At 39.9% G+C, this 14,977-nt stretch overlaps 1 protein-coding gene across 1 annotated transcript in view; it reads right to left on the bottom strand.

The window, feature by feature from the left end:
- SLIT3 (slit guidance ligand 3) overlaps window positions 1-8,985 on the bottom strand; it is a 519,460-nt gene extending 510,475 nt beyond the window's left edge. Inside the window, exon 1 of the mRNA XM_026688600.2 lies at window positions 8,342-8,985. Within this exon, the coding sequence (XP_026544385.2) occupies window positions 8,342-8,529 (188 nt within the window). The 5' untranslated portion in view covers window positions 8,530-8,985. The remainder of the gene's footprint in view (window positions 1-8,341) is intronic.
- Between the last annotated feature and the right edge of the window lie 5,992 nt (window positions 8,986-14,977).

The following is a 14,977-nucleotide window of genomic DNA, read 5'->3' as shown; positions in this document are numbered from 1 at the left end:
ATCATCCTACATTTTGGGTAGAATATGCAGGGTGTAACTAAGTCAGCAAAGAAACATGATAAACGTTTTATGTTTCTTCCTCAGTCATGTTTGCATTGAACAATGAATAGGAAGTTCCACCCACCAGACTAAAATCTTTGCTACTCAGTAGGGTCTGCCATCGTCAACTTGCCAAGAACATCTTCCCTCACATAAGCAAACTACTGCAGATAATGAGAACACCTAAGCTGGCTGAGGAATTCTGGGAGTTGAAGTCATCCAGGCTTAAAGGTACCAAGGTTGGAGACCCCTGGTCTAAATGATGGCTTTAAAGGTGGAGGAGAATTAGACTGAATTTCAGCCAGAAAATTTCTCAGGCCAACACTTCAATTTAGAGCCTGGGAGGTGAAACTCCATTGCTGTGGGAAATATCACCATACCTAATACATATCCCTGTTTTTCTCTTCTTCCACTCCTCTATCCATGCCTGGTTCACCCACTGTATATTCCAAACATGCCAGAAAACAGATGAATGGACCACAAATAACAAGAGTAAGGAGGCAATAAATAAGCAAAAACTCCAACAGCTTCTTTTCACTCAACACTGAGTTATTTAAGGGTAAGCATCTGGTGTCCAGATTGCAAGGTAGTAACCTACCCACAATTTATAAAGATTTCACTGTTTTATCTCGTGCATAATTTCTTTGAGACAGTTAAGCAGAATACTGCTTTGCATCTTTAGGTACACTGTAATATATGCATTCATTTGTATTCTCATTTTACAGCTTGGAAAACAGAGGTGGTCATTTGTAACTACAGAATAGTCCGCAGCTTTCTAAAAAGAAACCTTTTGGAATCTGTGGATATTTTCAATATAAGTTAGAAAGTAAAATAACAAGGCACAGACACACACATCACAGAAAGAGAGAAACAGAGAATTAAATTTCTATGCCGCTCAAAGATAATGTGGGGATTTGTACCATAGTTATTATATTACAGAATTTCAGTTAGCGCTATCTAATAAAAGAAAAATTCTTTGTTTGACTTATTGAATATTTAACTCCTAGTCCAAGTACAGATTTTTTTTTTTTAATATGCAGCTATGTCAGTCCAAAAAATGTTCATGCTGGAAGGTAAAGTAGGAAGCTGACTTAGTATTTTTTCCCTACACTGTTTTCCACAACATTCCTAAGCTTGTTTACTGAGAAGCAAATTTTACTAAACTCGGTGGGCATAATATGTATTAATGAATGCAGTTTTTATCTTTTACTATTATAAGCCATCCAGAGTTACCTTGAGCAGTCTATAAATTTTATAAATAAATAAATTTTCAACTTGAATCAGAAATAGCCAATTTTCAACAAATCACAATGAGGAATGAATGTTGTGTCCAATCCAATTTTAACTAGCAAACATTAGCAATCAATAACTACATTTCAAAAGACAAACCTTGGGATCCAGACTTGAAGCCTCAGCTCTGATAGAAACTTTCAAGCTCTCCTAGCACCTGTTCCTGCCCAGGAAAAAGGTAAAGAGGATCCAAGTAACAAAAGCAGTGTTGGGACGAAGCCCATTCCTTTTCTACAGGGATCCGCAAGACTATGCCCATACGTAAATGGGCAGAGCTTGTGGAATGAAACTACTTTCATCATTCGCACAAAAACCACAAGAATTTGCAGATGCCATTATTTTTGCACAATACATATTCTATAAGCAGAAAACCCCCAAAGACAATCCTTACATATTTGCAGCACCAGTAGTCCTCAGCTTAGTTCGTTTAGTTACTGTTCGAAGTTACAATGGCAGTGAAAAATGTGACTTGTGACTGTTTTTCACACTTACGACCATTGCTGCAACCCCATGCCTTTATAAGCAAAATTTGGTTACTTGGCAACTGGTTCATGTTTATGGTGGTTTCAGTGTCCCACGTCATGTGATCACCTTTTGCGACCTTTGCACATCCGTGTTACTAACTTAACAACTCCCGTGAGTCTCTTAACACTTGTGGCAAGAAAGATGGTAAAATGGGACAAAACTCACATAAAAAGTGTCTCATTTAACAATAGAAATTTTGGACTCAAATGTGGTCATTAAGTCGAGGACTACCTATAGAAAACTTTTTGACTGCAAATAGGTACAGGTAGTCCTTGACATACAACCACAATTGGGACTCGATTTCAGTCTTTAATGTGATTGTTAAGCAAGGCATCATGACAATGTTTTATGACCATTTTACTGGAGTTGTTAAGTGAATCATGTAATTGTTAAGTAAAGGTAGCTTTCCCTATTGATTTTGCTTGTTAGAAGCAGCCTGGGAAAATCACAAACTGTCATCTCATGGCTGCAGGACATTGCAACCATCATAATGTGAACTGGTTACCAAGCACCCAAATCGTAATCACATGACCACAGGGGTGGTGCAACAGTCATCACTTCAAGGATGAGTCATAAGTCACTTTTGTAAGTTCACTGCTGTTGTAACATCAAACTGTTGTTAAACATTTGGTCACAAGTCAAGGACTATCTGTATTGGTTTCATCTTTTAAAATGATAAAGTAGCCAAAAATGAAATATTTGCATTACACAAAAGTATATAGAAGCCTAACTAATATTTGTAATGACCAAATCAACAAGTAGGGCTAATGCATCTCCTAGTTTGTAAGTAGCCTGTTTAAAAAGTCTCAAATATAATCGTTGTTCGGAAAGATAAAAAAAACAACAATAAAAGATCAGCTAGAATGGATACAGTTTGTCTAACTACTAAATGACATTCGAAGATATATTTGAGTACTATGATGGTTATGATTTCCAGATTCCTTTTGAACATGCTGAAAATCTCTAGGCAAAGTTCATTAGCCTCACATCGAAAGGTAGTCCTTAAGATACAACTGTAATAGAGCCTGCCCATTACAGTTACATACCACAATGTTTGTTCAGTAAAGTATCTCACCTAATGACCCCCCATCTCTGCTTCCCCCAATGAATCATTAAATGAACACCCAGGTTGTTAAGTGTACTATGGGGCACTTCAGAAGTAGGCCTTGGAGACCTAGCACTGACCCAGGCCTGCCAGTCCTGGCACTCCCAAGGCCTCCGTCACTGAGATGCCCTGTGCTCTTGTTGAGGTACTCCCCATTAGGAGAATGAGTGCACTCAGGGAAACGTAGTGAGAGTTGAATAACACACGACCAGCATACAGATACACTGAATAGTAAATTGTAGGTTTTACTTCCAGTAAATGGGTAAACAAAGTCCAACAAACAGTCCAAATCATACACAGTTAAAGCAGTTATTATCAGTCCAGGGATAATCCAAAAACGAAGTCAAAGTTCAGTAAACGGAATTTACTAACAGTTGCAAGACTCACAGCAATCCAAAAGAATGATGATCAGGCAATATGGCAAAACAGGAAATGCAAGAAGAAAGAAACCAGGTTGCTGGCTCCATCTTATGGCTGTTGGAAGAACCTCAGCCAATCACAATTACAGCATTCTCTTAAAGATACAGTATTAAATTACTATCTTGGTTTATATATTGCAAACCCAACTGTTAGGTGACTATCATTCCTAACAACTCTGCTTCCTGATCCCTGGATTCCCACAAGCCTTTTCCCATGAGTCCCCCCCCCCCCCATGCTACAGCCTTATTCCATCCCACAGGCCAAATACTGTCCTTCTCACTTATCTTTTGAACACTTCAGAGCCCTTCCAGAGCATTGGATGGATTGCTTCTTTATGCAGCCATATAGAGTGGTTTCCAAAGCAACAACCATTTTGTCTTACCCTCAAAATGACAGCCACATTTGGGTCACTATCGCACAGCCAGGGACAAATTGCTTTGTTTTTCTACAGCATTCAGAAGCTTATGCAATGCTTTGGAGACCTTGTCAAGGTAGCAAAATGAAACAGTTTGTCTGGCGACTGCCATTTTGTTCCAGTCCACAAGTCAGTGGAATATAATGGCGGCTGTATTTCGGTTGCCGCTGCATAGCTAGGCAACAATTGCTTCATTTTACTGCCTTAATGAGATCTGCATAATGTTGTAGAAGCTTTCTGCAGCTTTCAGAGGTTTCTGCAGCACTATGCCTATCTCATTAAGGCAGCAAAGTGAAACACTTTATATGGTAGCCGCCATTTTGTCCCAGCCCACAAGCAGGCAGGAGAAAATAACGGATGTGTTCAGGTCACCCCTGCACAGACCAGGGACATGTGGACTAACCTCCTTCCCCAACATGGGGTCCAGAGAGCTTCAAGTGGAATTGCGATGAGTGATGGGTGTGTAGGGAGCAGACCCAAGTGCTACAGGGTCCTAGCAGTGTAGGAAGGGAGAGAGTCAGTGAGGTACTGCAGCATCCTGTAGTTGGTCATAAGGGTGAATGGCCACAGGGCTGCTGTAGCCATCATAACTTTGAAACAAGGTCCTATGTAATTTTCGGGTGTCTGTTGTAACTTTGAACATTCACTAAGTGACATATCATATCTCAATGGTTACCTGTACATGCAATAAGAAAATGTTTATTTCAAAGATAAGTTCCACTCAGCTTAGTATAACTGATTCAAAAGTAAGTCTGGAAAAAAAAGTAACCTAATACAAGTTAGTTTCTAAGCAAAAATGGATTTTTCAACCATAAACAATATGCTAAATTGTAGGTCACAACACAATCATACATAGCACTTAACTTAGTTCAGACAAGCCTAAATCTGAAATATATTTATATGTCTTGCTTCAGTTAAGGAAAAACAGAATCATAATGATATTTAGAGTTTTAAATGCAATTTCCAAAACACAAACTTATATACATTAATGCAGCAGTAAAAACCTGGCTCATATTAAGTTCTTCCAATAAAAATCCTTCCCATTTTGTTAGTGAAAGCTATGGGCCATGTAAAACTTTTCACATGATGTGCTGACACGAAACATTATCGGATTTGTTTTCACATGTCTGAGACTGGTAAAATCTTAAGTGATTGTACACAAAGGAACCCATGGGTGACTGAAAATCTGTGGACATGATTTTTCCATTGGCAATACTTTCAGCTAAATTATAATCCAAATTTATGCATTTACTTAGAAGCAATGCACAACAGAATTTACTTCCATGTATGAGTTTATTAGATTTCCTGACTTACGTATAATACTGTAACAGAACAACTAAACTCTCATTTCAATATTTCAAGTTTTTTATATAAAAGTGTATATTAACCCATTAGACAATTCCATTATTTTGTTTAAAAAAAAATCTCTCCTAGATCATCTAAAGTCACTCTCAATAAACAGAAAGCTTAGCGTATATAGGGTATGAAATATTAACAGTAAATATTCCATGAACTTCCAATAAAGTATTACCCTTTAAAGGCATTAATTTTTTTCTAGCCTCAAAAATTTGAGAATGGGCATTCTTTCAATTAAGTAATCATCCAAACTCACAAGTATGAAAACAAGGCTTGCCAATACTATTTTTATTCAATCCCTAATTAATTAATAGACTGGTAGCCTTCTCATTTGTGAGACAGTCCGATGTAGTGGATACAGTACCATGCTAGAAACTGGAAGATTGTGAGTTCTAGTGCTCCTTTCGGCACAAAGCCAGCTGGATGACCTTGGACCAGTCACTCTCTCTCTCTCAACCATAGGAAGGAGGCAGTGGTGAACCACTTCTGGAAATTTTGCCAAGAAAACAGCTGGGACTACTCAAGACAGTTGCTAGGAGTAAGCAAAGGCACAAAAACCCCTAAGTTTTTCCATAGCTTCGCAAGAGAGGAGGAGGAGGAGGAGGAGGAGGAGGAGGAGGAGGAGGAGGAGGAGGAGGAGGAGGAGGAGGAGGAGGAGGAGGAAAAAGAAAGAAAGGAAGGAAGGAAGAAAGGAAAGAAGGAAGAAAGGAAGAAAGAAAGGAAGAAAGGAAGGAAGAAAGAAAGAAAGAAAAAGAAGAATTAAGAAAACAGACCAGTTATCTATTTTCTATTTAACTTGGGATAAAAGTTTGGAATTAAAAGGTAAAGCTCAAGTGCTAAGTATTCATTTCTTATTGATCTTTTTGTAAGGCAAGGAACAACATGAACAAATGCTTTCAGAAGATGTTTCTTCCTTCATATCTCAAACTATTGACCTGGATGAATGCTATATTAGTAAAAGTCCAAGTTCTAATAGGAGAATAGGGTAGAGTGCTAAGCTAAAGTGTGCCCAGCTACTTTGTGGCCTCTGTGTTTTTGTGTTAACGTAGCAAAGCATAGTTCAGATAACTATCAACGCACCCATTCCCTTTATTATTTAACCTTGAAATGCATATGCAAAATCTAGTATTTTACAATATAATTCAGATTTTTTTGAGTATGAACACTGAGTGGACATTCATAAGTTTACAATCCACATGGAACTATAACTTTCTATTTCAGCCATCTTTTCAACAGCATTTTGAATCTATACCCTCAACTGAACTTTAAAATTTTGCACCAAAAATATCTTACACTGAAGGAATATTTTGACTTCCATTTTAATTGTTTGAAAGCTGGGAAGGGAATTAAGGGGCATTTTGCAATTATGGTGAAATTAAACCATCCACTAGCCTTTCTTTTCCGTGTACCATACTTGGGCATTCAATATAAGCTTGAAAAATCTCTGCCATTCCATGTAAATAAGACTTATTTGATTGATACTTCTGGCTGCAACTGACCATATTAAACACTAGGAAAGTATTTTCAAGTGCATTTCTACCTGCAATGTGCACTGAGTTCAGTATTTTAGATTAAATGTGATAATTATGATCTGTATACCTGTTGTGGTAATTGAAAACTAAGTCATAAGGACATGTATTAGAAGTAAATCCATGTAATTCCCAATGGAATTTATTTAGATGGATTAGACAAGTAAGTTACAGAATACATGTTCTAGAACCAACCAATATTCATTATGAAAGCAAGACCTCAGGCTTATCTTAATAAAAGCAGAAATGGGTATTTTACTGACACTACGGATTTAGTAATAATTGATTAACTTGGCAGTTAAGCTAGGAACACAATACAGTAGAGCAATGTGTACAATATATACAAACTTCATGTTCGTCTATTAAAGACGTCAAAGGCATTCATTACACACCGTAATATATCCTACTTCATTGCATGGATGAAGTATGAACATTTATTGTCAGTCAGCAGACTATTCATACATATATAAGTACAAAGGAAGACATATTTTGTAAATTGTGTATGGCCAACATTCTAACTACTGACCAATAAGTAAATCACAGAACTGAGTGGTAGTCTAGTTACAGTGTAAGTACTTGCATATTCACAAGGTAAGTCTTTTTAGAATGACTTAAAAGTATGTCGTTCTAGAATAGAAGTATATTTCCTTCTTTTAAAAAACCTTTGGCACTTTTTTAAAAAAACGTATATCGCTATACACTTCAAAGATCAGGTAAAACCTTTGACAGTCTATTCCACAATGGTGGCAAGCATCTCTTCTATTGACAATAAAATACACAGTATATTCCTAGATGAAAGTAGTTGTTCTGATTTCTGATATTAACTCATTAAATTCTAAAGGAAAACTTATCCCAAATAAGGAATTCCTTTTTTTTTCTTCCTGAGGTACTACAGCTTCAGGAATTGTGAAGGGCACACTTTTAGCACAATCCATCAACTACTAGCAATAACTCTCCATAGGACCTATTGTTAGGTAGGTGTGCGTGGATAAACACATACACATATAGAGCAATATGGAGCTCATAAAAAAGCCACCTGTGGAGACTGAGCTAGTGAGTTCCAGGGTGTTCTTGTATAATCATTCTAGCTAGCAAAAGCAGCCCTGCTTTGAAGTACCACCCCTTTGCAATTGCTGTGGCAAACTCCTCTAAGTAGCCCTGAGAATGGGTTGTCTTCCCAGCTGCAGTCTTAAGAGGTTGTGGAGTGTTGAGGTGGAAATGCAAGTAAACTAGCCGAGGATTCTAACGAGACATTCCAGGGAGCATCATGTGAGGAAAATGCCAAGCATACTTGTTGTATGTGCTCCACTGCCCCGGCTCTTCTCTTTCCCATAACATTTACCCACAAGGGCTATGCGATTAAACCTCAAACCCACAGATATAAATACAACAAAGGCTCTTTAACGGGCACTCTCTTCCTTGCCAGGAAGCTGATGAGCAGCCCCATGGATCATCCATCCCAGGATATACTTCAGGGCCGGGTCGATTTGGGCAAACACGGGATCAAGCGTAGAATCACCCCCAAATCTCGGTTTCCTTCAGTTTAACCAGCGGCGTTGTCAAATGCCCCTCAGGGGAAAAGAAAGTCTTTTCAGGCAACCTGCCGGTGTTTAACCCGCCGCTTCCTGCTCTTCCTCCTCCCCACCTCCGACCGGTACTCACACTCTCTCCGCGTTCCTGGGAATGCCTCGGGGCACCGTCTTAAGTCCCAATCCGTGACAATCCACGCCGGATCCCGAGCAGGTACATTTACTGGGACACGCTTCCGTGCCAGGCAGCCAAAGCGCCACGCTCCACAGAGCCCAAAACAAACAGAGGCGCCCCGAACTCTCGTTCCCTGCGCCCAGCATGATCGCCGCCTCTTCGGATAGAAAGGGGAGGGAGGGGGGCAGAAGCGAATTCAGAAGAAAAAGAGAAAACTTGAATCCGATCCCGAAACCGACGCGGGAGCCCCAACAGCCAAGCTCAACACCGCCGGGGGAAACGGGATGATGCTACGGAAGGCATATCTTTCAAACTCCAGGACGGGGCTCCGCTTTGCTCCTCCTACCCCCTCAGGACAAGCTCCGAAGGACGTCCCGGTCCCCCTCTTCGCAACCGAAGGCGCAACCTGCCCGGCTCAGCTCTGCTCTGATCTTCCTTTGCCAAGTCCAGGTAATCGTCCGCTTGGGAAAGGCGGGGGAGCTCAGCAGCCCCAGACCGCCCAAGCCCGCCGCGCACAGCCCAACCAACGGCGGCCGCAGCTGGATCCAAATCCCAAGAACGGAGCCTGCAGAGCTTGAGGAGACCCGGGGGCGCTCGCAACCGGCCGCCTCTCCATGGACTGGGCACGGCAAAACAGGCGGACCCGGGAGACGCCCCCCTCCCCTCCCCAAAATATAACCTTCGGCGCGGATTGGCGGCCGCCCTTACTGACGTCACGCAACTTCGGAACTTTGGCAGGGTAGGTAGGGCAAAAGTTTGAAGAGCGGCGGCGGCTGCCGAGGGGAGTGGTGATGGGCGAAGCGGAGGTGGCTGGCCTCTTCGCGAGGTGCCTGAGCTGCACCGAGGCATTGGCAGGGCTGCCCTATCGGGCTTAAAGCGAGAGAAGCTAGTGGAACCTGATAAACTAACCAGTAGGTGCTAACGTAACTCTTAGCGGTTAAAAAAAAACGCGTTGAGTATGCACAAAAGTACCTTTCCCTTACTGCTGCAAGACGTAACTGTGATGGATCATCATTCACCTAGCTCTTGATAGCCTGGCTGATTTGGGCCCTTTGATTTCTCGTTTTAGAAACCAAAATCTCAACTAGTCACTAGTGTGCAGGAAGGAGACACAGGAAGCATTGACTGTCACTGGTTGTGTTTTGTTGTTGTTGTTGTTTTGTGAAGCAGGTCTGGTAGCCCTATTCTTCTATAAATTCCTTCATAAGGCGTTCTTACTATAATTATTGCTTACATTGAAACAGGATTCAGACACCAGATATTTTTGGCTAAAGAACAAGTTCCCAAACTGTGACTCAAGCCTTGCCTTCTATAGGTAGTATTGACTGGATCTTTATCAAATGTTGCCATTCACGTTCAAGATCATTATCCTAGCCAGAAGCAGTGAAGCTTGTTCTGTTAGAAATTACACTCATTTGCCAATGAATATCCATTTTAATTTGCAGGATTAATATAAGTCATTCATTCATTCATTCTGGCAATCTAATTTCAAATGAGTTTGAGCAGCTTACATCACAGATCCTGGTTCAAAATTCAACCAAACCCTAATCTTATTTACACACTGATTCCAAGTATTTTATTTCAGACCTGATTCCCTGTACTAAAACTTCATGGCCTGAAAGTTTGACCCTGGGTATGTCTTGAGTGTGTACTCTAACTTTCTGCCAGGCTATGTGACATGCACACCTGCACAGGGACACATCCAAAAAGATCTTTTTACACTCTGCTTTTGCCCATCATTATCAGCATCGTGTCATCATGTTACCTTTTGGGAAACCCTGCTAGATAGTGACTGTTTTCACATGACGCGTTTACCCCAAGTTAAAAACATGGTTTGCTCAACTAAAGCAGTTATCTGGATTTGTAAAATTGTACAGATGGAGTTTTCACAACACATTAGGCTGAAATGTAATTGGCTAGTTTTGGTTCACAGTGTCATGTTGATACACCCAACGAATTCTACAGAAAACATACTTCCAGATAGGGATCTATAGGAATAGGAGATCTGTGCTAATGAGGTCTAATAAGAGTTTTAACATCTGAACTAGTCAGAGGTTTTTTTGCTGAGTCTAAGCTTCCCTAAACATTTTGTTGATAGACAAGCTGCAGTGCCTCCAGCTTAGTTCTTTATCTGTAGTATAAATAATAATACAGTATCTATATATTGCAGCAATTAATAGGATCTATCCAACCTTGACTTACACTATTTGGAAAAGCTAGGTTGGTCCTGATTAGCTCTTGGATAGAAGATAGCTAGGAAATTCCTAGGCTGTCAACTAGACCAGGAAGTTGAACAAATTCAATATTGTAGAAGAAGGAGCAAACCACCTTTGTGTTAATGCCAAGAAAATTGGAACTAAAACTTCATCTCACAGAGAACCTTATCTTTAGCAGTATTGACCTGGTGAACAAACTTAGCCTAAGGATAAACCTGGGATAATATACTTGATGTGATTATGTACCTAGGAAAAAGAATTATATTAGTGTGTGTTATGTGGCCTTTCCTACATTAAATTCCAGATTGCAATGGCCAGTGGTGGAAGTTATAGGAACAAAATGTGAGATACAAATTCATTGTCCTTCCATGAATTAGATATTTTTTCTCTCTTTCCACATTCTTTGTTCTTTTCCTTATATGTAGCACCTTCCGGGGTTCCAAGAGTTTGCAATATCTTTGTTCTGTCCAAGCTTTTATAATGTTCTTGGAGAAAAGTAGACAAAAATCTCAAAACCTTTCTGAATGAAATGAGTTCCAAGTCTAGCACACAGAATTAAGTAGAAGCTTGTTTGATGGAGTGCAAGAAATTTAGCCCAACTTTCTCCTGTCGGGGTGCATATTTTCTCAGACACTGCAAGGCTTTTCAGACACACGTTTATAGTTAACAGCACTGAGGGAAACCACCCAACATGTTAGCTTGTTCTATAAAATTCTCAGGTTACAGAACTTTCATGAAAATCACATTTTACTTATTTTTTCCCCACTCTTGTACTACCCTCTGGTGGTAGAAATGCTTTACATTTTTAACCAGACATAACTTTCCCAGTTGGAGTCATTTCTCCAAGAGAAGCACAATGACTTCCAATTCATTTAGATAATTTTCTTTCTTTCTTTTTCCTGCTTCATTGCTTGGAATTATATCAAGACAAGCTACATTTCGGATCATGCAATTCATGCCATTGGGTTTGTATTAATGGATATATTTATACAGTTTCTCTGGGGATAATTCTATTGATCTAGAACAGCAAAAACACTGCTGATTTTTCATCGAAAATGATGTCCACCTATGGTATTAAATACACAACAAGGGTGTGAAATCCTTGTTGATACAGCATATTTCCAGATAGGATATTCAAGAAATACACTAAGACTCAAAGGAGTATACTTCTATGAATAAAAGGGCAATTATAAAGCAAACTCTTTCAGGAAAAGTACTTCCAGTTTATCTTGAAAGTTCACTTATTGAATTTTAAAAATGCAATGATAATAAGGGAAGATATCTTTAGATTCCATTATTAAAAGGACTGCCTAAAAATAAGAATCTTTTTTATCATACAATTTACGGTGCAAAATGGCACTGCTTACTGAAGCTTTCCTTCAGAAATGTGCTTCATAGCTGCTTGCTTCAATTAGATTTAGCAAAGGCATCTTTATGGTGACTTCAGCACTAAGGATGCATCCCTTCCCTGCCCTCTCCTCCTCTGACCTCTTCCCTTCATTTCCCACCCCACTCCGCGAGGACCATTTGGCCATTTTAAGACTCTCTATTAATCTCCACTCTACAATTTACAGCATCTTCTACACTCATCCAATTATTGTGCCAAAATAATAATAAAGGTGGACAACATTTACACTGCTTCAACAAAGGATGGCAATGCTATCAACAAGATGCTTTAAGTCACTTACAGTCCCCATTCCACTTTTTCCTGCTGCATCCTAGAACAATGTAACTTTTTCTCCCCTGTTTTTGTCCCTAGTCCAACAATCAAGCAGGTTGATTTTGGGACTAGGTGTATGGAGGTGTATGGAGGAAAACTTGAAATAACTCTTGGCACTATATTATAATTCATAATCTTGCTGTTTTGAATGAAAAATGTGGTTTCATTGGATCCTTCCAAATGCTGCATTATGTAGTTGGATGTTACCTCTTTATATGCGGAGACTGGGCAATTGTCCATAGAACCTATCTTTTAAAACACCTTGCATGCAAATGTACACACGGAATGCTTGAGATATGCTTTAGTGTCACTGCCATTTCTGCTCTTTTGATTTGTTTGGGAGGAAAGAGATAGAGGAAGAAAGGAGATTTGGAAGGAAAGAGATCACTTTCCAAGTTCTGTATTTCCAGGCAAGACTCAATTTTGTCCATATCAGTAAGACTGTTAAAATCAAAACCAAAGTATGATTGATACAGATACAGATAGATACAGATAGATACAGATAATCAGAGTTGGAAGGGACCTTGTAGGTCATCTAGTCCAACCCCCCCCCCGCCCAAGCGGGAGACCCTACACCATTTCTGACAAATGGCAGTCCAATCTCTCCTTGAAAGTCTCAAGTGATGGCGCTCCCACAACTTCCAAGGGCAAGCTATTCCATTGGTTGATTGTTCTCACTGTCAGAAAGTCCTTGTTTCCAGGTTAAATCTCTCCTTGTTTAGTTTCCATTCATTATTCCTTGTATGGCCTACAGGAGCTTTAGAAAATAGCTTGACCCCTTCTTCCCTGTGGCAGCCCCTCAAATATTGGAAGACCGCTATCATGTCTCCCCTGGTCCTTCTCTTTACTAGGCTAGTCAAGCCCAGTTTGTTGTATGTTTTAGCCTCCAGTCCCCTAATCATCCTGGTTGCTCTTCTCTGTACTTTTTCTAGAGTCTCAACATCTTTTTTATAATGTGGTGACCAAAACTGGATGCAGTATTCTAGGTGTGGTCTTACTAAGGCTTTATAGAGTGGTATTAGTACTTCCCTTGATCTTGACTGTATCAAGGATTGGGATTGCATTAGCTGTTTTGGCGGCTGCTGCACACTGCTGGCTCATATTTAGCTGGTTGTCCACTAAGACTCCAAGATCCCTCTCACAGTTACTGCTATTGAGCCTGGTTTCACCCAGTCTATATGTGTACTTTTGGTTTTTCTTGCCTAAGTGTACTTTACTTTTCTCTGTATTGAATTTCATTTTATTAGATATGGCCCAGTGTTCTAGTCTGTCAAGATCCATTTGGATCTTGAGCCTATCTTCTTGGGTGTTAGCTATTCCTGCCAGCTTAGTATCATCTGCAAATTTGGTAAGTTCCCCTTGTTGAAAGGTGTCAAAATGCCTTTCCTTCGAGGATTCAATTTTCCCGCTGGGAGAGTTCCGGTGCAAGGATACGGACAACTGCTTGAAAGCTGGATCTTTTTATTTTTCAGGAAGGCGAGGGACAGCAAGAAGTCTGTGTTCCTGGGCTAGCTAGCTTCTTATGGTAAGTCCCTGGTTTTTTATACCCATTTCTCCCTTTGTGAGTTGATTTCATGTGAATGTTTGTATTTGTGCTTAATGTGTCAAATTCGGTTTGAGTTTGTCTTTATTCCTGCCGGAGGGCAAACTCCGCGGGGTGCGGAAGGCAAACTCCGCGGGGTGGTTAGATTGTATTACCGGTTTTTTTCCTAATCTCTTTTAGCTTTATAATGGATTTTTCATATTTGTCTTGTGGCAATCTCCTGTCTGTCTCTTTTGTAATTTATATTTTTGTGTGTGTCTTTTGTCTGTTTGTTTTGCTTATTTGGTATGTCCTGTGTTCGTAAGGGTTTCCTTTTCTTATTTGTCTGGTTTTCTTAATTACTTAGGCTTTTGTCTATAGGGATTCCTTTTCCTATGTAAGTTTATTTTATGGCTGGCCTGATATTCCCCTTTGGCTTTTCCTGTTTGAGTGACACTACTGTCTTCGTGAAGTTCCCTTTCCGCACCCTTCTATTCCCTCATCTAAGTCGTTAATGAAGATATTGAAGAGTACTGGGCCTAAGACGGAACCTTGTGGCACCCCACTGCTTACTTCCCTCCATGTAGACTTAGACCCATTAAGGACTACTCGTTGAGTACAGTTTGCCAGCCAGTTGCGAGTCCATCTTGTGGTGGTGCTATCTATTCCACTTTTTTCTAGCTTACTAAGAAGTAGGTTGTGGTCTACTTTATCGAATGCCTTGCTGAAATCTAAATATATTATGTCCACAGTATTTTGCTGGTCTACTAATTGCTACATATTAACATGGCAATCCTGGTTTGGGATTTCATTTTGGTAAAAAGGTGTAAATGATTGATATTTATTCTGCACATAATGCTCTGCAGCATAGTGTAAACTGTAAAGGGGAGGGAGTCAGAGTTTAAATTTAAAGAGGTCTTCTCAAACAGGTGTTCTTCATATGTGTGGAAAAACAATATCTCTCACAGCCAACATGGGATTATGGAAATTGGTGTTGGAGGGAAAAGCTAATTATAAAAAACAGATTGGAGAAACAGCAGTAGATCAGATTGGAATATTACAGAGATAAGGGTAGAAAAGGATGACAATGAGTTTCATGATGTTTCTCATACAGGTAGTCCTCCACTTACAACAAT

The sequence above is a fragment of the Notechis scutatus genome, chromosome 2 (genome assembly GCF_049901735.1).
Source record: "Notechis scutatus isolate UNSWTSFEM ecotype Mainland chromosome 2, rNotScu1.2, whole genome shotgun sequence".
NCBI lineage: Eukaryota > Metazoa > Chordata > Lepidosauria > Squamata > Elapidae > Notechis > Notechis scutatus.
Note: the sequence above shows the minus strand (reverse complement) of the source record. Positions and strands in the feature narration are given on the sequence as shown.